The following is a 23,606-nucleotide window of genomic DNA, read 5'->3' as shown; positions in this document are numbered from 1 at the left end:
AGAAGTTATTCCCCAAACTTGTTACGCAGGATATGAAGCGGTAGTGTTCTACTTTTGAATGAAGCCTGCGCCACCGCCGTTTACTCCAGACCTTTATTGAAGAAACTAAAGTTTTTGGCTGCAGTCGGCGTGGTTCTCTTCTTGTCAGGCAGTGGACGTGCAGGAGTTCTCGAGCACCTTACAACACCAACTTTCTGGACCAAAAGATGTCTGCGCAAATCATAAGCGGGAAAGAAGTTTCGGCGTAAGTATGATATTTTTACAAGCACTATTATGGATGTATATAAAGCCAAAAACTACGACTAAAAGAGTCTGTGAGATTTGCATAGTTGCTAACTACACAGCTAACTAGCGATTGTGACACAGCTCTATTTAAAAGTTAATGTCATGTTTGTAAGTCCAACTCATGATTCCAGTTTTAGTTAGCAAGCTGGAGTTATTTGAGTGTTTTCTGTTGGTAGCTAAAGACTGTTTAAGCTAAGTTTAAACTACATGATGCTCTCCACGTGAATGAAGCATGTCTGCAGTGTTTTATAATTGACTGCAAATCACAGCTCTCTTTTGTAGAAGTTCCCTTGGAACTGGGCTTTCTGATTGTCATGCATTATCATATTGCTCTTAAATATGTTTAAACTGATAGCATCACACTGTGAGAGTTTGTTATCTGGTTGTAACTCATAAAGTTTAGTCTGTAAAAACCTTGGAATGAATGACTGTAAATCCCGTAGTTTTATGTAACAGCTTGAGGTGTTGATATGATCTTTGCCCCATCAGTCCAGTGACCTGAAGTGAAGGGTCAAACACCCTTACTGTACAGTCTTCACATTTACTTTTATGCTTTTGATTGTTCAAACTTTTAACAGAAAACTAACATTGGAGGGAAATTTGAAGAGGCAAAACCATTCATTCACCAAAAGTCAGGACAATTAGCTGCATGTGCTTGTCACAAGACATGACAGGCTGTCCCCAGTTAACTGGCCCTCACAGTACTCATTAGTAAAATTAATTTATGTAACACAAAGAGGGTATACAGCCTTTATAGGGCCTTCACGTTCATTATCTCTACAGCTGAGAGACGCATTGATTGATCTGGATAGATGACCTTTACTTACAGAGGTTTATTGCTGAGATTTTCACAATTTTCAAGGCATGCTATCTGTTGTGTACAGTGTTTTTTGTTTATAGGAGTTTGGCCCCAGTTGATAAGTAGCAAGGAGTTAAGCAATGCAATAAGGATTGTTGTTGTGATGCAATTTACGACAGCTGGCGTATGAAGCCTGAAAATTTTATACTTTTATAGTGATTCTTCTTTTTTTTTTCTTGTGTTGAATAAAAAACACAAATGATCATCACATATGAAGTTATGTACTTTCTCAGCACAGTTTAAATATCAAGATTTGTTTTTTGAAATTCTGTTTGCTATTATTATGTTTTCTTATTGTACAAAAATATGGGTACAATAAACTCCTGCACATTAAAAAGCACACAACACAGTGTTTGACAGCCTTAAAGGTAGTTGTGAAATAGACAGTCAAAAATAGGAATTATGAATCAAACAAACAAAATAGCAATGACAAAGAAAAAAGAATGAGACTAAGAGGAGGGAAACTTAGTTTCATTTGATAACCCTGAGAAAGTAAAGTTTGAAGGGGGGTTTGCAAACATGAATATACATCAATGATTGTGTAGGTGTGTGCGCATCTTCATTTTTGGTTCTAAAATTAAAATCTTGTAAGTTTAGAGGGCTGTTAGGGCACACTATGAATATATTGACAAATAAATTTACTATGTCAATAGGGCAAACATACTTTGAGGATACTTGGTGTCACTTCATTGTGTGTTACGTCTTATTCAGTGGCAGTCACGTGCTTGGTTTCATCATCACTGTCAATGAGGCTCGTGAGGCACAAAAAGCTTATCATCCGTGTATCTGTAGAGCTTTTCACCCACACTGATAGGGCTGATTCGTTGTGTGATGGTTTGTGTAAATAGAGGACCAAAGAAATGCTTAAAGTAAAGCTCTCTACAGCCAGATAGAGAGATATTTGTGCAGTTTTCTTTAAAAATGTTGGGCCATAAATCCCATTACTTAAATATGTAAGAAATGAAGATGAGACAAAGTCCAGAGACAATATTTGCCATTTATTATTGCAGCTCGCAGCTTCAAAACATTGATCTCAATCAATTTGTCTTCATGATTAATGAATTACATTGTTCAGTTACATTCATCACATGCTTTATTGTCCATTTCTGCACAGCTTTGTTAAGCCACTGCTGTAACTCCCTGCAGCCACAGTAATGTAAAATAAGTACACCACTGCTCTTTAATGTCTCATTTGAGTTAATAGAACAAAAAAAAAATAGTCATCTGCACTCTCTGTTATCAAACCTTTTATGGTTTCCTTTTCAGTCCATAACAAGTTCCTTTTTCTGTGGTTAAATTCATGTCATAATCTTAGATTTATCTATAGGTCCATTTTCTTTCAAATTAAAAGCAGGAAGTCAATTACTCTTAGTTTTAGACAGTAATGAAACCAAAATGAAACTAAAGCAAAATGAAAACAAAATGGTTGAATTTGAAAACATAGTCAAAACAGGAGATTTATCACATTTAACTACGAAAATTTGTGAGATTTACAGTGATTTAAAAAAAGGTTTTTACCTAAAAATGACAAAACCCTCTTTAATGTTAAATTTTGTTCTGATAAGACCAAAAATGTGCTTTTTGGCCATTTGACAAGATGCTATATTTGGCAGACACCAAACACTGCACATCACCACAAACACACCATATCCACTGTGGTGGCAGCATCATGCTGCGAGGATGCTTCTCAGCAGCCCGCCCTGGAAAGCTTGTAAAGGGAGAGGGTAAAATGAATGCAGGTAAAATATACGAGAATTCCAGAGGCTATTCTTCATTCTACTACGGCGAGGGTTTTATATCATTTTTGTAAGAAAAGCCAAATTATATTGACCATGATTAATTTATAAAATCAATAAAAGGGTAAAACTTCCAAGAGGGTGAATACTTTTTATTGGCACTCTATTTATTTATTTATTTATTTGTTTGTTTGTTTTTGTATGTGCGGTCAGGTTTCATGGCTCAGGATTGGATCAGTTTCACAGAGACACCCTAAGCAGACCTTTTTTTCTGAAATCTGTTGCCATTTTAATGATTTGGTTGGAGCCTCTTGGCTTCAAACTCATCATATCCCTCTCTGTTATAATGGTGCGGCTGTCCTTACATTGGTTTAGAAATAAAAAGATGTATTGTATTGTCTGTCTGTTTAGGCAGGTGAGGGAGCGCCTGAAGAAGGATGTGGAAAAGATGAAACTTCATGACCCCAACTTCAGACCTGGTCTCGTAGTTTTACAGGTAAATGTACAGTAAGAACTTCCAGGCTTTCCCTTAAAACTTTTACATGACTTAGGCTGCAATGCATTATTGTTTGCTACCACTAACATCCAGAGTGTATGTGATTGGGATGTGTTAAAGTTAGGTGGTTAGTGTTCAAATGATTATCAGCAGTGATGTGAGTTTGTATCTTTACAGGTTGGAGACCGGGAGGATTCTAACTTGTATATTAGCATGAAGTTGAAGGCAGCAGCAGAGGTAAAAGAAAAAAAAATTTCAACCACACCTTTAGTGTACAATGCTATATTCCTTTCTACATGTTTGCTTTTCTCTTCTGTGCCCACAGATTGGAATAAATGCCACACACTTGAGACTTCCCAAGACTGCAACAGAAGAGGAGGTGAGAGTGGATTTGAAGTATTGGTGTAGCTTGCTTCTTAAACTCTTCGATTTCAGTGATAATGCTTAAAACGCACATAGGAGACGGATAATTTTCAGTGTTTTAAGAGGTCAGGAAAAGAGTTCTGAATTTGAACCTTAAGGAAACAAGGACTGTGAGGGAAACACTGCAAATGAAAGGCTCTTGGATGTAAAGTCCACCTGTCTGTCTGCAGGTCCTTCACAGCATCACTGAAGTGAATGAGAACTCGTCGGTCCACGGCCTCATCGTGCAGCTGCCCTTGGACTCAGTTCACAAGATCGACACAGAGAAGGTCACTAACGCAGTAGCCCCTGAGAAGGATGTAGATGGGTAGGCACGGACTGAAATGATTATGGCATGTAATAGAAGTGAAAAACCTTCAGTTTAACTTGGATTATTCTTGTTTTTTAAAGGCTAACTAGTATAAATGCAGGGAAGCTGTCTCGTGGGGACTTAGGCGATTGCTTCATCCCCTGCACACCAAATGGTTGCATGGAGCTCATCAGACAGACTGGTAAATGCCACACTTAACACCCAAACGTTTGTTTTGTTAATAAAAAATGCTCTCTTGAAATACATGTAAAAAAAATCAGCAAATTATGGATGGATCTCTGCTTCCCTACAGGTGTGACCGTCGCAGGAAAGAGAGCTGTGGTGCTTGGTCGCAGTAAAATCGTGGGAGCTCCCATGCACGACCTTCTGCTGTGGAACCACGCCACTGTCACAACCTGCCACTCTAAAACAGCTGATCTAGCTGGAGAGGTACAAGCCTTACACCAAATTCAATGTTATGTTAGTTTTATGTTAATCAAACCAGTATCAGCCTACCTATAAATTACAGATGAGCTATGCTGGCAACATTAAACTTTTGTAAATGGTTTTATTTAACACAAACCAAGGCAAAGACATAACGCAGTCTGCTTTCTGCATTTTTCTTCTGTGCTGATAAAGTTAATATCACAAAACAGAATATTTTGTGTTTGAAACTGTAATGATTGGTGAATTTTTTTTCTGTAATCAAAAAATGCCTCACTCCTCTTCATAATTATCTTTGTCTAACAAATTTTATTGTCACATTAAACTCTATATGTCCATGTTAAACAAACTGTAAGGACCCTTTATTCAATCTTGGCAACCTCTGTAAACAAAGTAACCTGTCTCATCTTTTTGCTCATGATGTCCTATACATACATAAGTAGTTTCTCAAATCCCTCTGCTGTTTTACAGCTTCCAAATGTATCCTTCACTGTTAATATTATCCCCTGAGTATGCAAATTTTAGGCACGTCCAGTCGACAGCAGTGAAAGACATTGTCCATGCAAATAATCTCACATCTTTGCTGCCATCTTGTGGTATAAACACGTTGATGCAGAAGCAGCAACCTGGGCTATTATTGCTAAACTCTTTCATGGACTAATGTCCATCACTGCTTTTGTCCAGGTGGGTAAAGCAGACATCCTGGTTGTGGGCATTGGGAGAGCAGAGATGGTGAAAGGAGATTGGATCAAGAAAGGAGCAGTGGTCATCGACTGTGGCATTAACCACATTCCAGGTTCGACTCCTTATAGCCTCCAGGATACTTTACACGTCCATCAGCAGGAGTCAGACATCATTATTTGGTATTTATCTGGAAGTTTTCCCCTTGTCTTTCAGATGAAACTAAACCAAGTGGAAAGCGAGTGGTGGGTGATGTTGAGTATGCCACAGCCAAGGAGCAGGCTGGATTTATCACCCCGGTGCCCGGCGGTGTTGGACCTATGACTGTCGCCATGCTAATGTCGGTAAGGTCATCCACAATTAAACTCTGTTTTAGAATGAAGTAGATTCTGAGAGAGGATCAGGAGCCGACTGCACCAGCTGTGCATAAATAAATACAGTTGGCCGTATCTCCTACGTCAGACTTCTAGGCTCAACTTCAAATCAAGTACACCAAGCGTAACAGAGCTGCCATAGCTCAGCCAAGTCCACTTTCCTCTTTAGCTCAAGCTTTGGACAGAGAAATGCTTTAACTATTTAGCTCAGCCCAGTGTTGTCTGATAAATATTAACATGTCTATTACAGTGTTAAGAATGCCCTTGTGCTTGCCCTGCTGCTCTATCTTGAATTTAGGAGTCTTTTGGATCAGATTAGCACCTAAAGCATCCTCTTTACTAAATAGCATATAACCGTTTTCTTTAAATGGATGATTATGATGTACTGAGAGAGAAAATTGTTGATGCACACTCTCAACAAGCCGCTCCTGCAGGGTGGGGACAGCTCTGTTTTTCTAACTGTATTGAGGAGAAGTTTTTTTTTTGTTTATTCAAACATCAAACATCGGCTTCAACAGCACCTTTCTGTTGGCCTACTGTTTGAGTAAACTTCCAGACTCTCAGTCTCTTTTGTCTTGATGCCTTATTATTGATAAATCTGGCAAGCCACGCTGACATAATGTGCTACCAGAGCATTTTTATTACCATCTTTTGTTCTTATGGCATTACATGAGACCAACCATGTAAACATGTCTGCTTCATTCCTGGCATAAAAGTGACATTTAGGCATGGCTTACACAGAGCATAAGTCCAACTGCTGCTCCAGGTTTAACTCTAAATTGGTCTTAATTTCCTGCTTTGATTCAGATGTATCTTAACTCCTCGAGTACAACCAGCTTTTGCACTTGGCTTCAGGAGTGTATCATGAATATCTCTGTACTCATCAGTGTGTGTTTGTGTGTAGAACACAGTGCTGAGTGCGAAGCGTTTCCTGGAGAGCCATCAGCCAGGGAAGTGGGACATTTCTTACACCAAACTCAACTTGCAGAAGCCTGTGCCAAGGTTTGCTCTCTTTTCTTCATAAACTTGAAAGAGTCATTTACTCTTAACTCATTGCTGTGCCCTTCTGTGCGTGAATAAAAAGATATTTTTTTGTTGTCTTATTGCAGCGACATTGTGATTTCTCGCTCCTGTGTGCCCAAACCCATCGACCGGCTAGCCAGAGAGGTGGGGCTGCTCAATGATGAGGTGGAGCTGTACGGCAAGACTAAGGCCAAGGTCCAGCTGAATATCATCAAACGACTTCAGGCCCAGCCGGACGGCAAATACGTGGTGGTCACTGGGTATGCTGTCCCAGCTGTTATCAGCTGTACTGTAATGTTTGTTTTTCCACCTTCTAGTCGAATTTATTTAAAGACTATTTACACTGAACCTTATTTAATCTCAAGATATCATTGAATGCATGCCATCATTTACAGGAATGTCTAGTGTATGATTAATCTTTAAAACAAATTAAATCAACCCAGATGTGTGAACAATTCTAAGTACCATGTATAGAAAATGTAACAAATACACAACAAAAAGGGAAAAAGGGATAAAAGTTAGTTCTTCCTTAATACCAGTTTGAGAGGTAGAATTTTTTTACAAAATTGTTTTAAACAGTAAAACAATCAAATATTTTTTTAAACTCAGCATTTTGAAGTAAAATGATTTTAAGTTAAAAGAACTGTGATTGCAATGCTAATGTATTAGCATATTCAAGGCAGTTCCCATTATGTATTAGCATTGAGCTAAGAAACTAAGATCAGTCCCTGTTCCTGAGATATTGCTCCCTCCTGGAGTAAAATTCACCAGCTGCCACTTGATGCCTTTCAAATTATTTTATTTGTCTAAGCCAGTCATTTTCTTTTTTTAATACTTATGTCGCCTGTCTGAACCCACTAATGGAGGTTTCCTATCTGCAGCATTACACCCACCCCTCTGGGTGAGGGAAAAAGCACCACCACCATTGGCCTGGTTCAGGCTTTGGGAGCCCACATGAAGCTCAATGTGTTTGCATGTGTCCGTCAGCCCTCTCAGGGTCCAACCTTTGGCATAAAAGGTTAGATTTGAAAAAATGTTAACCCTGTGAGAGGTTGCACAGGTAGAAAGCTGTGCATTTTATGCTCTATTCTGATGTTTTAAGTGTAGTTTTGTTGTCTGCCTGCAGGTGGCGCTGCTGGAGGAGGATATTCTCAAGTCATTCCAATGGAGGAGGTACTTCCCCATATTTCAAGTTAAAAGTCCTGCTTATTATGTGAAAATACAAAAAAATGTATAATTAATAAGTCTGTTAATTTCAGTTCAACCTCCATCTCACTGGTGACATTCACGCCATCACAGCTGCAAACAACTTGGTGGCTGCAGCCATCGATGCGCGCATGTTCCATGAGGCTACACAATCCGACAAGGTGGGCTCTCTATTTTGTCTCCAGTCTCTTTTAAAATAACTTTATGTCCTAAATTATTTAAAGACCGTTTATTTTCTCTGTTTGCATAGGCTTTGTATAACCGTTTAGTGCCGCTCAGTGGAGGACAGAGGAAGTTCTCTCCAATCCAGATTAACAGATTGAAAGTAAGCAATCATGGTTCTGACTTTACTTAAAGTCTACAGTGACAGAGTGCATGACATGAAGTTTTTCTTTTTGTTTAGAAACTTGGCATAGAAAAGACTGATCCCTCCACACTGACTGAAGAAGAGATCACCCGCTTTGCCCGTCTAGACATCGAGCCAAGTTCAGTCACATGGCAGAGAGGTACGACCATCCAAACACCTGAGATGTCTCTTAAAATGAACTTTTCTGACATTATCCACCTAAATACAGCTATTTTATACATGCCATTAGTTCTGAGGGTTTATCAGGCTTTTTTTATGTTTTATTTAATCTTTTTGCCTCTTTAGTGTTGGATACCAATGATCGATTCCTGAGGAAGATTACCGTCGGCCAGTCCTCTACTGAAAAAGGACACACAAGAGAGGTAAACAAATACAGTCCACAGAACAACTGTTTCATTTTTAAATGTCTATAGTGCCTTTAAAAGTATTCATCCCCCGGGAGTGTTTCACCTTTTTATTGATTTTATAAATTATTCATGATCAATATAATTTGGCTTTTTTGACAAAAAAAATTCTTTAATGTCAAAGTTCAGACAGATTTCTACAAAGTAATGCCAATCAAATTAAAATAGCTATGTAAAATAAGTGACAGCATAACTATTCAACCCATTCAAGTCAGTGTTTAGTAGATGTACCTTTGGCTGCAATCACAGAACTGAGTCTTCACAAGCCTTCCAGGACCAGCTGCTGAGAAGCATCCCCACAGAATGATGCTGCCACCACCACCACCACCACCACCACCACCACCATAGTATGGTGTGTTTGTGGTGATGTGCAGTTTTTGGTGTCAGCCAAACATTGTGTCTTGTCTGATGGTCATAAAGAGGAAATTAGTTGATTGGTTTCAGCAGTAAACTACGGTAATTGCCAATATTGCTTTCTGATTGTGCTCACCTCTATTTGGGAACAATAAGCCTTTGTGGTTGATGCAGGATTGCACTGCAGGAAGGAATGACTGCAGATCATCCTCCACCTTCAACCTTACCCAGTATTTGCTTTTTCTTCCTGTGAGAAATTCCTGTGGCTTGGACACCAAACTTGGCTGCTTAGTCTCAATTTGATGCTCAAGTTCCCATAACGTCATGCTCTCAATAGGCAGCACCTCTTTCCAAATCATACACTGGCTGTGAAGCAGAATCATCAGGACAAATCCAGAAAATTTCAGCTTTAAATAGTCATGGTTGTACTTCTTCTTTTTTTCTCCTCACTCTATAGTCTGTCCTTTCTCATTTTGCCCAATACTTTGCAAATGTTACCTGAGCAGGTGTCCTTTTTTCCCTGATTATGTTTTCTGACACTGCACCTCCACCCTGCAGGAAAGGCCTGTCTTACACTTGAAAACTGCTGTTATATAAGAAAGTGTATATTAAAACAAAAAATAAGATAGTAAAGATATAAAGAAAACACTTTTTTCCAACTCTTTTAGTTAGAAATGTGGATTTTTTGTTTTTCTCTTGCTGCATGTGTACTGGTTGACCCCTCTGCTGTGTTGCCTCTGATGCCAGAGGGTAATGTATTCCCTTTTTTTGCCCTTCAGGCCCAGTTTGACATCACAGTGGCCAGTGAAATCATGGCAGTACTCGCTCTCACTAGCAGCTTAGACGACATGCGACGGCGCCTAGCCAAGATGGTGGTGGCCACTAGTCGCAGTGGTGAGCCAATCACCACTGAGGACCTGGTTAGTGGTTTGCAGTCTCTTTCATAAAGTCATCAGTAAGCGTATTTTGTGAACACTCGCTCTTTTAATGTTTGATGATGTATTTCTCTAAAGGGTGTGAGTGGAGCTCTTGCTGTGCTCATGAAAGATGCCATCAAGCCAAACCTGATGCAGACCTTGGAGGTGAGGGAAACACAAGCTAACATGCAAAGATGCACTGAAAAAAAAAAACTAAATAAGCAAAGTCACTTAAGCTTTGCAAGTTTATCGTTTGGCAGATGATGTTGGATTCGTTTAAATGTATTTTTTGGTGAATCATTTGCAGTTTGTTGTCACATGTAAGTTGTGTTTATCCTCAGGGGACCCCTGTGTTTGTCCATGCTGGTCCATTTGCCAACATCGCCCACGGTAACTCCTCCATCCTGGCCGACAAAATAGCTCTGAAGCTGGTGGGACCTGACGGCTTTGTAGGTGAGTGCAGATTGAATTGAAAGCCTGATCTGGTTCTCAGTGTCACAGTTGATGGTCAGCTGTGTTGGAAGTAAAAGTGGTGATGTAACTGATGAGGTGTTACCCAATATTCCACACTACTAGAGTTTTAAGTAACATTTTCTTTATTTTAAAACCCCTATCAAATGACCCACACAGTGACTGAAGCTGGCTTTGGTGCTGATATCGGTATGGAGAAGTTCTTTAACATCAAATGTCGCTACTCCGGCTTGAGACCCCACGTGGTGGTACTAGTGGCCACCGTCAGAGCTCTGAAGATGCACGGAGGAGGACCAACAGTGAGTCTTCATGAGATCCAGCGTTTTTACTTTAAAGCACTGACTCTTTTTACTTTAATCCAGTAGTTTATACAATATTCAGTTTCCTTCTTTATGGTCTGTAAACATTAGAAATTCAAATTGTTCCTATCGCAAATGATTAGAATTATAAAACCACACTGAAGTGTTGAACTTTTTCTTGTTCAGGTCACTGCTGGGATGCCATTGCCCAAGGAGTACATTGAAGAGGTATTGCATTACAATGGCCTTTAGTCTAAAACATGGTGTTCTGTAGATAAGGGTGATGACCAACATTTGTATTTAGTGGTTTAAATTCTCATATCTACATGGAACATATATGTTAAATGACAATAGCTGCTGCCTCCTCTGCTTCATATGATGACCTGTGTGTAGAACCTGGAGCTGCTGGAGAAGGGTTGCAGCAACATGAGGAAGCAGATAGAGAATGCACAGCACTTTGGCGTCCCAGTGGTGGTGGCTGTCAATGGTTTTAAGTAAGACAATTCTGAAATTTGAATCGTTCACCAACTTTAACTTCAGATGTTCTGCTCAACCTAAACTCCTGATATCCTCCATTGTAGTCTCTGTGTCTGTCTTTCTCTCATTTCTTTTGTTTTCTCTCCACCCTGCAGGACGGACACTGAGGCTGAGCTGGACTTGGTCTGCAGCATGGCTAAAGCTGCTGGGGCCTTCGATGCTGTGCGCTGCTCCCACTGGGCTGAGGGCGGAGCTGGTGCTGTGGCCCTCGGTGAGGCGGTGCAGAGGGCCTCCGAGGCTCCAAGCAGCTTCAAGTTCCTGTATGAATTGGAGGTAAGGGTCAAAATGTTTTGGTTAAGGTTGTTAACCAAACACACTGTTATAAACATGTGCAAACCCTAATTGCAAACAAGTTGGGAAATAAAACAGATTAATGTGATTTGCAAATCCTCTTTAACCTATGTACAATCAGTATATTTTAATGTTCAAACTGATGAACCCTTCTTTTTGAGAATATAGACACTTTCGAATATGATGTGTGTCATATGTCCAAAAGCTGGGACAAGAGTATGTTTACCACTGTATTGTATCCCCTTTTCTTCGAACAAATTCTCTGTGAGCGTCTGGGGACTGACACTAATTTTTGAAGTATTGAAAGTGGGATTCTTTCCCCTTCTTGGTTCATGTATATCTTAAGTTAATCAACAACACATCACTCCTATCCTCCCTTCCCTCTGCTGGCTCCCTGTCACTTTTAGAAGACCTTAGATCCTTGGTCAGGGCTTTCCTGGTCATTCCAAAGTCGAGACTAAAAACTGAAGGAGATTGGGTGTTTGCTGTCAGGGCCCCTTGGTTTTGGAACGACCTGCCCAAGGAGAAAAGGCTTGCAGACCTGGGCCTGTTACATGACAACGTTTTCAGGTGAAAACTCAAAATTTTGGTAGTGTTTTGGCTGTCCGTTTACATAAGAATGGCATTTGGGTGACTGGAAACTGGCTCCAGAGTGAAATGTTTTCAAAACGCCCTGTCTCTGTCTTCTTGTAAACAGGGAAAACGTCAGTTTCTGAAAATGCACCTGTGCACTGCAGCTGCAGTGGGTTGTCCAGTGTAAGTGTAGCAGCACTCTGAACTGAGCCATGGCAGCACGACCTGAGCAGTCTAGTAGTTACCTGTGATTCAGCTTGTCAAGTCACAGACTGCTGGATTTAGAAAAGGGGAAACATTATTCTCATTTGGAGGGCTATCAATGCCAGTTTCATTAGATAAAGTCATACTATTAATATTGGAAATGGTTACATCTACCTGTTTTAGCGATCATCATGTTAATCACCGTCATCATCATCGTAGTGCAGCAGAGAAATGTCATAAACACAAAAAAAGCTTTGTTATAATGTAGGTATCTGCTGAGAATGATTGATTTTCCACACACAAATTCAGCTCCAACACCCTTTAATTTCTCATGGATTTTCTCATAAAACGCAGCGCTTCCTGCACATGTGCACAGCTGGAGCCTTTTCAGACTGATATGTCTATCCCCTTTTTTTTCAAATATAGCTGTTTCTTAGAAATGATGATCGTTCTGAAAAGCCTATCCTTTTCCTGCTGTGCTTTTAACAGGAAGCGCTTCACTTTCTGAGAAAATCCACAAGAAATTGAAAGCTGTAGGAGAAAAATTTGTCAGTGGAAAATCAAACCGTCTTAGCAGATAACTTCGTTATAACAAGACTGGTCTAGCAAAGCATTTTTGTGTTTATATGTGCCGTGAAATTTCGCTGCCGTGCTACGATGGTGATGCAGATGAGGATTTAGTGATGAATTACTCTCGTGCATCCAGTGTGACAAAAATGTTAGACGTTATCAAAAACAGGACAAACAGTGAATGTGCAGTACTGTCCTTGTAAAGACAGATGTACTGTGCAGTAAATCACTTTACTACAGCGTTTTTGTGTTTCCTGTGTTCTTGTGTAGGCAGAGATTGTTTTCGAAACATTGCCGTCTAAATGTGGAACTATTTAAAAATGAAAACGGAAAACGAAGCAGAACGTTTTTGTGCAAACAAGGCCTCAGTATCATCTTTTAAATCACTCCTTAAAACTCAGTTTTACAGACTTGCTTGTGATGTGATGTCTCATTTAATTATTTTTTCATTTTAATTATCTTTTATCTATTCTGCTGCTTGTACTTACTTGTTCTTTCTCTTTTTGTCTGTTTTTAATCCTCGAATCTTTGTTTGATATCTATGTCTGTGGTCATCTTTTCTGTGTGTCCGTTTTTTTTCTCATTATCATATTAATCATATGGTCTATTTTTAGATATTTCAGTCATTAACTATTTATATTTACCTTTCAAGATTGTTTGTGTCATTTTAATTCTTTTGAATTATGTTAGTTTTTGTAGACTTTTGTGCTTCATTTTATTTCAACCTGTTGTTCAATTTTCAAGACCTTCTCTGCTTGCTTCATTTTAAATGTTCATCTTAGTAATCCCTGAGTTCATGCCATTTGTTATGTCTGTTAAAGCACTTTGTAAACTTCTGTTTTGAACTTGCTTTATAAGTGAATTTATTATTATGACAGAACAGGTTGTTCTTGATGTATTTTGCACTTCATAACGCGCCATACATTTTCAATGAAGACGGGCCTGGATTCCATGTAGACCAATCTAGTATCCATCTTTTTTACTGTGAAGCCATGCTGTTGTAACTAATGCAGAATGTGGCTCGGTATTGCTTGGCTGAAATAAGCATGGGCGTCCCTGGAAGAGACTTTGTCTGGATAGAAACATATGTTGTTCCAAAACCTGGATGTAAACCTCAGGTTATGATACCTGTCGAAGATGCTGGCTTTTGAACTTTGCTTTGATAGCAGTCTGGTTGGTCCTCTTCCTTTAAAGCCTGAAGGACCCAGCAGCTTTTATTTTCAAAAACAACTTTAAATGTGGACTCGAGATCACAGCAGACATCAGTGCTCTCCACAACTTTGTGCGGTATTCAGTTGAATAAAGGTTGAAAGGGACTTGCAAATCCCTGTATTTTATTTTAATTCACATTACACAGTGTCCCAGCTTTTTTGGAATTGGGGTTTATATATTGGATTTGTTTGTCTGTGAAGGGAAACAAAACAAAACAAAATTCACTTAAAATAACAATTTACCTCGTCTTTAGCTCCCTATCACTGATAAGATCCGAATAATCGCCCAGAAGATCTACGGAGCGGACGACATCGAGCTTCTCCCAGAGGCTCAACACAAGGTGGAGCTCTACACCAAACAGGTCAGCGTCTCTCCAAGTCCATTGTTTTATAGCTTTTGTCCGTGTTGCTAGACTTGTCAGCATCATTCAGCTTATTTTAAATTAGAAAGCTTGAATAGGCCTTTATTAAACACAGTCACATTTTCTGCCTCCTCTCGTCTTCCCTCAGGGTTTCGGCAATCTGCCAATGTGCATGGCCAAGACTCACCTGTCACTCTCTCATGAGGCTGACAAGAAGGGCGTACCCAAAGGGTTCATCCTGCCAATAAGAGATATCCGAGCCAGCGTCGGTGCAGGCTTTCTGTTCCCCCTGGTTGGAACGGTATGTTTCCATTCATGTTGGCCTGACCTTACCTTTTCTTTCAACAGTACGTTCATATGTCTCCACTGCTTGGCATAAACACAACATAAACTGCTTCACAATGTTCCCCACTGGATTTTCTACATACATCTGTCCATCATATGAAGTTGCATATCCTGTTGAAAAAACACAGAACATCTTATGTTTCTGTAATCAAGTATCTTCATCTTCTCATCTAAATAAAACACAGAGGACACAACACAGTTTGAGCTGCGTTATAAAAACACTTCTGTGAAAGCCAGCCACATCCGATGGACTAGAGGTGTAATGTAGCGTAGCTGCTAACTCTGCAGGTTTATGTGTGGTTTTATATTAACATCATTAACTTGTTTCTTCCTTTTCAAATAAACCAACAAATGAATTGATTAATAAATTAAAGCACCTTGAGTTGTACTCGCCTGCTAGTGCTTTCTGCACCGCCTCAAGGCTGATTTGCAAAGGGAGTGTCTGAATGCTCAAAGGTTCAACCTGGGACAGCAGCGATAGATCTATAAATCAAATTTCTTTACAGACTGTGTACTGACAATATAAGTTATTTTAACTGAAAAATAATTATCATGATCACAGAAAACTTTCAGCATGATATTCCTGATTAAAAACTGATGCTGTTTACATCAACACTTGTTGTTTTGACTTAGATATTTTTTGCCATAAGGCATCCTTGACTAGAAAAGGGTTCACATTTTGCCCTGAATGTATGCAAAATGAGTGATTAAATGAACTTTTCATACAAAGTTATTATCAGTGTTAAATGATTTCTTTTTGTTCCTCCTAGATGCCAACAATCCCTGGTCTGCCCACCAGGCCTTGTTTCTATGATATTGACTTGGACCCTGAGACTGAGCAGGTCAACGGGCTCTTCTAAAGCAAAGCTCTGCAGCATGAAGGTAAAGAAGGTCAATACCAGTATGTCTCAGGGCAGCTATTTTAAATTTAGTTTAAGTCTTTAAATTAAAATGTTCTTTAGTCACGTTTAAGTTATCTCATTCTTTATAGTTTTAGTCTAAAAATGATCAATAAAAAGCTAAAAAGACATTTCAATCCAGTTTTATTCAATAAAAAGTACTTAACTTTTAGTCGCAACACTTATTTTCTTTGGGCTAAAGAAAGAGCTAATGACTTTTAGGTCATCATGGCTGAAACATTTAGGAAATTTACCTCACAATGAGCAAATACACAGCTTGTAGTTGGGTGTTAACTTTCAATGAAGGCAGTGCCATCAGCTAACAACAGCTAAATCCAGTCACACATAGATGCACTATCGGTACTCGCTTAACTTTAACCTCATACTTCCCAGCATCCTCATCTTAGGAAATTACATTTTAGGTTCCCTTCATCATTACTCATTAATTTTGCTAAATTAAGACCTGTAGGCCTCATTCATGGACACTTTGTTTGCCATGGTTAGGTCACGAAAGCAATTATCAGTGTCCATTCAAGATGGCCGCCATTCTTACCAAAATGCTCTACAGCCACTCTCGATACAAAACTCTTAAAGGTGCAAAAACTCTTCAAATATTATAATTGAAACTTGTACATTTAGATAAACAGCAAGTACTCGTATGAGGGCATTGGGATTTTTTTCTGTGTAAAAATAAGAAAAATGGCTTGGCCAGATTTGGAAAGAAAACAAAAATTTATTAGTAAACATGAGTTTAAATGTTTACTGCATGTGCTACAAATGAGTGTACATTGATTTTTATTTGTATGGGACAATTTTCCAGGGAATATTTATGTACCAAGAAGAGCAGAAAGATTACTAAATGCGATAGAAGGGGACAACTCTGAGGGATTTCATTCAGGAGATACTTGTTGGGTAATTTGCCATTTTATTTTTCCTCAGCCATGGTTACTGCAGATGAAAAATACATTTGGGGCATTTGATGGATTATTTAGTATTTATTTTGTGGCACAGCCTTGTGTAGGTACTTGAAGAAGTTGTATATGCGCCATTCTAACGCTTAAAATTGGTTTAATCTTGCAAAAGTAGCAATATTTAGCCATTATGCCATAAAACACAAAGATATATTCAGATAATCTTAAGCTACATGTATATTAAATACCCCTTTATCAGGCACTTTGTACTATGAGGCAGGTTTCCTGCATGTGAACCTCAAAATTTTATGTCATGGGAATGATGCTGTCACGATTTTTGCAAATTTTCCTATTAAATTTTTTCAAAAATACCTTTTGAAAAATGGTTAACAAAAAATATATATTTTATACGGTTATTTTTCTAGATAACAGTGCTGTCACTACAGTAACATGGCATTACTTCTTAAAAATAATAAAATATGCAATAATTATTTAGGTATCATTTAGTTAAATTTGGATTAAAGCTAAACTTTGAAACCAGTTCAAGTTAATTCATGCCCTTTACAACAAAAAATATGGTTACAAATAAGGAAATGGCCAAAAATTAATATTTAAAACATGTTTGATAAAAAAGAAGGAGCAGAGAACTGACCAACTCTAATGTTAGCTTAGCATGGCTTAGCCTGTTTTAAATTAGAATTTCTTCAAGGTGGTAAACAAGGCGCAAGGGTACTAAATGTATCTATAATAGATTCATTTCAATTAAACTGGTATTTCAGTCATTTTTGTTCTTTGTTTTTCCCCCTGTTTAGATGCCCCTGCCCCTGCCCCACCCTGGCACCCCCATCTGATCCATAACAAAACATCATGGTGTGATAACTGGAAGTTTTTTGAGCTCATCTGCTGGTTCTGTTTGTACTTTTCAATCTTAGTTTGCCCATATTGTTCCTGAAATGAAAATACATAAACGGAAAAAATCACTGAAAAATTGAGCCCCCTCAGTCTGAACAAGAGTCTTTGTCAGTGGGTCCTATCGACGTATATTTTCACATCCTAGCCAAACAATGCTTGTTATCCAAAACACCCAGTCATCTGAAATCTTGTGTTAACTTTCCATTTCTATTTGTGCACTACACCAAGGGCCACTGTCTGTATTAATCTACTGAAACTGCACAGAATGACTTACACTTTAGATGGTGTTTTTATAAGACTTTATTTGTAAGTAATGCAAGACTATGACTGTCCTGTGTCCAAGCAAATTATTAATGCTGCCTAACAATGGCAGAGTAACCACTGCTGTGAAAATGAACTGTCTCAATGCTGTAAATCAATGGTTTCAACAATTTGTGTCAGAAAAGATAAAATAAAATGTTCTACAAGGAAAGAAACACACCAGACTTTTTCTCTTGTTTACTATCACATCAGACCATTAGAATATATTTGTCTTCATTGTTTTTGTTTGCTGAGTGTAATTTTAGTCATAATCCATAGTTCAGGTGCTTCAATTAAGTACTGAGTAAAAGGTCTGGATACTTTCGTTAATGTGACTTTTTTTCTTTTAGATAAATTTGCAAAAAAGTGTCTAAAAGTCTGTTTACTTTCTGAATGCACCTTAGATGAAATCAAGTGATAAAGGGCTTAATCATCTATTAAAGAGAGCAATGTAATTAAAATAAATACTTTCATAATTGCTTCGTATTGCAGACTTTTATTCCAGCTTTTACCCTGTTTTGTTTCAACAATTTAATTTTTTCACTACATTCAGAGGTTGGTCAAAGTATTTGCTACATGATGTGCCCATAACACCCAAACCACATGCTTATATCACCACATGTGTTGATTTGGAGCCTTCAGCTGAAGCAACAATAAACCAGTCTTGCCTTTTTCCTTAGATGAGTTTATTAGATTTTGATTTATTCATCATCATGCTATCGTGATTGTGATGTAAGGATTTTCTCATCATATATTTATCTATCACAACCACGCCCACCAGGACCACCATACCCCCCACCACGGGGTCCACCATGGGGTCCGCCTCTTCCCCATTTTTTTCCACATTTCTTGCGTCTTCTCCCCTGTAAACAGCCACACAAAGAATGACTTACATTTAGAAACCTTCAGAGCTTTAAAATGTAGAATCATAATTCAAACAGGATGAGAAGCACTCACCGTCTTACGCCTTCCTCCCTCCTGTAAAAGAAATTTTAAGAAATTAAAGTGCTCAATGGACAGTGATTTTAAAAGGCACTCTAATCAGCTAGAAGTGAACTTACTCCATCAGACTCAGTTTCTGATTCAGAGGAGCCAGTGTCATCTCTTCCCCCTGAGCCTCTTCTTCCGCCCTTTAATAAGAGAAAACCGCTTTATGGGTTAATATGGCTTCATTTAGTATGTCATGTATGATACAGCAAAAACTGAAAATAACACTCACCCCTCCACAGCCTGTGATAAAACAAGAAATGAGATCATCAGAACAGTTAAAAATGCCCTGGTTATCACAATCATCACAACACAATCAAACGCGGAAACTGATCATTCAAATGATAAATACAAATATAACCCATATAACATGACTAATCTTAAATATTCTTTCAACCAGTTACACTGCCTATACTCCCCTTTGATATTTTACCCTTTTGTTGATTTTATAAACCAATCATGGTTAATATCATTTGGTAATTTAATGGCGTGTTTACCTCTTCGATCTTCATCTCTTTTCCCACATCCTCTTTCTTTTGACCCTCTTCGTCTCCTACGTCTCCTCCCCTGAAAAACATGGCAAATTATTAAAAAATGTTTGAAGCACACCACCTTCATATACAGAATTTCCTAATTCAAACTCTTACCGTCCTACGCCTTCCTCCCTCCTGTAAAATAGATTTTAGAAAATGAAAGTGCTGCATGGGCACTGATTTTGAAAGACACTCTAATCAGCTAGGAGTGAACTTACTCCATCAGACTCAGTTTCTGTTTCGGAGCCAGTGTCATCTCTTCCCCCTGAGCCTCTTCTTCCGCCCTTTAATAAGAGAAAACCACTTTATGGGTTAATATGGCTTCATTTAGTGTGTCACGTATAATATAGCAAAAACTTAAAGTAACACTCACCCCTTCACAGCCTATGATAAAACAAGAAATGAGATCATCAGAACAGTTGAAAATGCTCTGGTTATCATGATCATCACTACACAATCGAACAAGGAAACTGATCATTCAAATGATAAATACAAATATAACCCATGTAACATGACTAATCTTAAATATTCTTGCAACCAGTTACACTGCCTATACTCCCCTTTGATATTTTACCCTTTTGTTGATTTTATAAACCAATCATGGTCAGTATCATTTGGTAATTCAGTGGCATGTTTACCTCTCCAATCTTCATCTCTTTTCCCACATCCTCTTTCTTTTGACCCTCTTCGTCTCCTACGTCTCCTCCCCTGAAAAAACATGGCAAATTATTAAAAAAATATTTAAGCACACCACTTCATATACAGAATTTCTTAATTCAAACTCTTACCGTCCTACGCCTTCCTCCCTCCTGTAAAATAGATTAAAAAATAAATAAAAGTGCTGCATGGGCAGTGATTTTGAAAGACACTCTAATCAGCTAGGAGTAAACCTACTCCGTCAGACTCAGTTTCTGTTTCGGAGCCAGTGTCATCTCTTCCCCCTGAGCCTCTTCTTCCACCCTTTAATAACAGAAAACCACTTTATAGGTTAATATGGCTTCATTTAGTGTGTCATGTACAATATAGCAAAAACTTAAAATAACACTCACCCCTCCACAGCCTGTAATGGAAAGACAGAAAAAGTTCATATTAATAGTCACAATTCAACTCCAAAGCGTCCTTTTACAGAGCTGCATCTTCAAAATCTATGTTTGTTAATGAAGGATAACAAAAGAATATCCCCACCGAACTGCTCGTATTAAGTGGTTTATTTTTGTGCTCTCTCTATTTTTATTGTAGTGAAGGAAATGAATAATGATGAAAAGGCTGATTTACATGTTATTTATTGTATTTCTCAGACTTGAATTGCTTTTATTTCTCTGACTTAATCTGTTCATACACTGTAAAACCAAATATGACCACCAAGGGTAGTTCAGTCACTTATTTATGCTCTTTCAAACTGTTTTAAAATTTTACCCAAGTATATTTTACTTTAAAAGCATCCATTGATGTGTAAACCTGAAGGTGAGAAGAGGAAGTCAAAACTTTCTGTCACATAACAGCATCAGAGCAAAAGAACAATTACACACTGCATCCATACCCACTTTGTAATAAAGGCGTGCCTGCTAAAATCAACCATGTCTCTTGTTTCTGCGCTGCACATGACGGAAAACGAACAAAATTCCACCCCTTTTTTTGTACTTTTAATCTATTCGATTTTTTGAGCAGTCCTATTGAGGATTCCTCATTCATTAATCATGACCTTAGCCTTCATGATTACCGTCTTTTTCTCTCTGATCCTTTTCGTCTTTTCCACATTCCTCCTTTGGTTTTCTCTTCCACCACTCCTATAGAACGACAACATGAATCATGGTTGGCGTGTTTTCTGAGAGACAGAAAGCTTAAAGCTGCATTCATGGATGGAAATTAAAATCAAACTCCTACCCCTTTACAACTTCCCCCCTCCTGTTAAAAAAAAGAAAATTAACCCCCTAAAGCCTGAAAACACAAATAATAGCCAGAAAATTCAAATTTTTTGGAACTGAAATGTTCTTTTAAATTTCTACTGAAATTTTAAAAAATCCAAATTTCCATAACATTTAACAAATATATTTTTAGTATCTCATTTTATTCATTAGGTGTTTTTGGTAACTGATAATCCACTTGAGGGCATTTTTATCATTTATTAGATTGTATCCAGAAGTTTTTTTGAGTAATTTATTGAGCATATTGATTAGATAGAGGTATCATAAAAGTATGTATCAAATATGCGACAACAGGCGTTAAGGGGTTAACGTAACTGCTACAGAAATCCAGAAACAGTTTAATAAACATAGTTTAATAAACCAGTAGACGAAGTTCTTACTTCATCTGGCTTGCCTTCCCCCTGAAAGAAGTCTGTGATTGCAAGACAAGAAAAAGTGCAAATTAACAGTTTTGTTGGGAATCAGCCAAACTCCGGCCTAGCAAACATTGCAGAAGCCTGAGCTGTCGTACTTCTGGAGAGAAATTTCAAACAAAGAATGAGGCAGCCAGTATGCTTTATAGCACACCACTCTCCTCTCTGATAGGAGACCTGAGGAGACTACAGGGGTGCCACAGGTAATGAAAGCCAGTGTGCTCCCCCAAAGGTCATACCATTGCCTGCACTTTCCAGCAGCAGACCAGTGGACTTCCACTGCGTCCCTTGAGCTTCCAGTCTAGCTTAAGTTTCAGCAATCGACTAATCGAGTGCAGTAGTTTCTTGCCATCTGGACAGGGGTGCTACAGAAAGCTCACCGGCATCCAAAGAAGGACACAACCCTTCTCCCACCTCAAAAGGACGATACAAGCCCTGCTGTTATCCTGAAGCTGACCCTTACGCCACAAGACTTTAAACTTGCTGGAACCATGGAAGGAACATTAATGAAATGACCCAGGATTACTTCTGAATCTGATGGACATCAGACACAAATCACTGTGATCACAAGTAAGAGGCTTTGATTCAGCTGTTGGAGGCATTTTATGTGCATTTGTTGAAAGCTGCATTTGTTGTCTTGTTGTTTCTGCTCATGTGTTTTTGATTTGCTTTGCAGTGCCTACATTTATCCAGTGCCATGCCTTCACCTACAAACATTAGTGACTGCTGTCAGAATGGATGTGTGGCCATTCGGTTTCTGTGCCTTGGTTTCGTACTAAATTTGCAGATTCCTAAACGCCACCAGGAAGCTTGTTTGCTTTGCTACTGTCGTCTCACGTCATCTATTTTTTAAACATATTTCCTAATAATAATGATATTATTATTCAAATCTGAGTTCTGAGACTGATTTTATCTCCTTTTTGGTGGTGCCCCTGTAACTTATTATTTATTAATAATTTTATTCACTTTTTAAAAATAATTATTAATATTATTATTACTATAAATAACCCAAAACAAGAAATAGAGGTTTGGTACAGATTTCTACATTCATCATTGATCTCAATACACTTAGAGCAGAAGCGTCCGTTGTTTTCAGTTGATCCTAATTTGAACATCAGATTTGTTTTTGAAAAATGTTGCAGTTTGGACCTTATGGAACAATCATCATTATTATTATTTTGATTTATTTCCTGTACTAACATGTCCATCTTAGTTATTAGACACACCTTATCATGGGACAACACTTTTTTACCTGAGATAAGATAGATAAGTCTGGATGTCAAGAAGAATTAAAGTTTACAGGAAAATTGAGTAAAATCCTTTAAAATAGACAGATGTCCACTTAAGGCTTCAGCATATCATAGGCTTTTTTTTTTTTACAACCCCCTAAAAGCAGTTCTGTGACCCACTCTGGGTCCTGACCCACCAGTTCAGATCCATTGGTTTATTCTTGTATGAGGAATATTGGCATTTAACCCACCTACAAAACAAATAACAGCTCTTTTCTGTCCTTAAAAAATGTTAAGTCCAAAAAGACTGTAAAACTGAGACAGAGAAAAAGAAGCAGCACGTGTCATAATATGGAATAAAGCACAGTGAACACTGTTGCTGTAATAAGACTTAAAAAAAGATAGACTTACTCATTTTGCCTTGTTAAGATGTGCAGAAATTTCTTTCCTCACTAAAAATGGGAACAAAGAGTCTTAGAAAGTTGAATCATTACATTTTCAGCAGTAAAGCTGAGAATATCAAGCACGTACCTGCTGCAGAAACCAACCAGATGTGAGTCTGATGTACGTTTAGGCTGTTTTTATAGGTTTCGATTGTTATGGAGAACATGGATGTGTTTTTGATACACCCAGGCTTCATGTTTCAAAGATGTGACGGTTTGATAGTTGCAGGACAGGAAAGATCTGGGTGTGTCCTTGAAATGTTTGATTGCTCTTTAAAATGTGATTGACAGCTTCACCTTAAAACATGGAATGAATGAGCCTTCACTGACTGT

General features: G+C 38.3%; 2 protein-coding genes across 3 annotated transcripts; one reads left to right on the top strand and one right to left on the bottom strand.

Moving 5' to 3' along the window:
- The first annotated feature begins 107 nt into the window (after window positions 1-107).
- Window positions 108-17,921, top strand: mthfd1b (methylenetetrahydrofolate dehydrogenase (NADP+ dependent) 1b). Its single transcript, XM_041813164.1, has 28 exons — window positions 108-244; window positions 3,292-3,376; window positions 3,554-3,613; window positions 3,702-3,755; window positions 3,970-4,106; window positions 4,190-4,290; window positions 4,402-4,538; window positions 5,217-5,328; window positions 5,430-5,557; window positions 6,492-6,589; window positions 6,697-6,870; window positions 7,492-7,628; window positions 7,737-7,783; window positions 7,870-7,977; window positions 8,067-8,141; window positions 8,220-8,322; window positions 8,469-8,545; window positions 9,721-9,861; window positions 9,955-10,023; window positions 10,200-10,311; window positions 10,489-10,628; window positions 10,815-10,856; window positions 11,022-11,122; window positions 11,261-11,438; window positions 14,269-14,376; window positions 14,525-14,677; window positions 15,492-15,603; window positions 17,344-17,921. Exons 1-27 carry the CDS (start codon window positions 207-209, stop codon window positions 15,579-15,581), a joined length of 2,805 nt encoding a protein of 934 aa, XP_041669098.1. The 5' UTR covers window positions 108-206; the 3' UTR covers window positions 15,582-15,603; window positions 17,344-17,921.
- A 145-nt stretch (window positions 17,922-18,066) lies between these two features.
- LOC121526514 (protein Ycf2-like) lies at window positions 18,067-23,399 on the bottom strand. Of its 2 annotated transcripts, XM_041813166.1 has the most exons (16): window positions 23,362-23,399; window positions 23,242-23,282; window positions 21,569-21,600; window positions 20,984-21,050; window positions 20,313-20,323; window positions 20,158-20,223; window positions 20,052-20,072; window positions 19,902-19,971; window positions 19,637-19,647; window positions 19,482-19,547; window positions 19,378-19,398; window positions 19,228-19,297; window positions 18,963-18,973; window positions 18,805-18,873; window positions 18,701-18,721; window positions 18,067-18,606 (listed from the first exon to the last, which is right to left on the bottom strand). In XM_041813166.1, the coding sequence occupies exons 3-16, from the start codon at window positions 21,571-21,573 to the stop codon at window positions 18,420-18,422; spliced, it is 696 nt and encodes a 231-aa protein (XP_041669100.1). In that variant the 5' UTR covers window positions 21,574-21,600; window positions 23,242-23,282; window positions 23,362-23,399; the 3' UTR covers window positions 18,067-18,419. The 2 variants fall into 2 exon arrangements, with proteins under 2 accessions (XP_041669100.1, XP_041669099.1); XM_041813165.1 differs by lacking the exons at window positions 21,569-21,600; window positions 23,242-23,282; window positions 23,362-23,399 and having other exon boundaries at window positions 20,984-21,135.
- Between the last annotated feature and the right edge of the window lie 207 nt (window positions 23,400-23,606).

This window comes from Cheilinus undulatus, linkage group 18 (genome assembly GCF_018320785.1).
Source record: "Cheilinus undulatus linkage group 18, ASM1832078v1, whole genome shotgun sequence".
Classification (NCBI taxonomy): Eukaryota; Metazoa; Chordata; class Actinopteri; order Labriformes; family Labridae; genus Cheilinus; species Cheilinus undulatus.
The sequence above is the reverse complement of the archived record's forward strand: the minus strand, read 5'-3'. Positions and strand labels throughout refer to the sequence as shown.

Bases quoted from the DNA above. Each gene is read 5' to 3' on its own strand.
- mthfd1b (XM_041813164.1), top strand. From the start codon at position 207: ATGTCTGCGCAAATCATAAGCGGGAAAGAAGTTTCGGC. The intron at 11,123-11,260 runs GTAAGACAATTC...TCCACCCTGCAG, and splicing joins GTGGCTGTCAATGGTTTTAA to GACGGACACTGAGGCTGAGC. The intron at 14,377-14,524 runs GTCAGCGTCTCT...GTCTTCCCTCAG, and splicing joins TGGAGCTCTACACCAAACAG to GGTTTCGGCAATCTGCCAAT.
- LOC121526514 (XM_041813165.1), bottom strand. From the start codon at position 21,067: ATGTTGTCGTTCTATAGGAGTGGTGGAAGAGAAAACCAAAGGAGGAAT. The intron at 19,972-20,051 runs GTAAGAGTTTGA...ATGTTTTTTCAG, and splicing joins AGGGAGGAAGGCGTAGGACG to GGGAGGAGACGTAGGAGACG. The intron at 19,399-19,481 runs GTAAGTTCACTC...TCTATTTTACAG, and splicing joins CAGAAACTGAGTCTGATGGA to GAGGGAGGAAGGCGTAGGAC.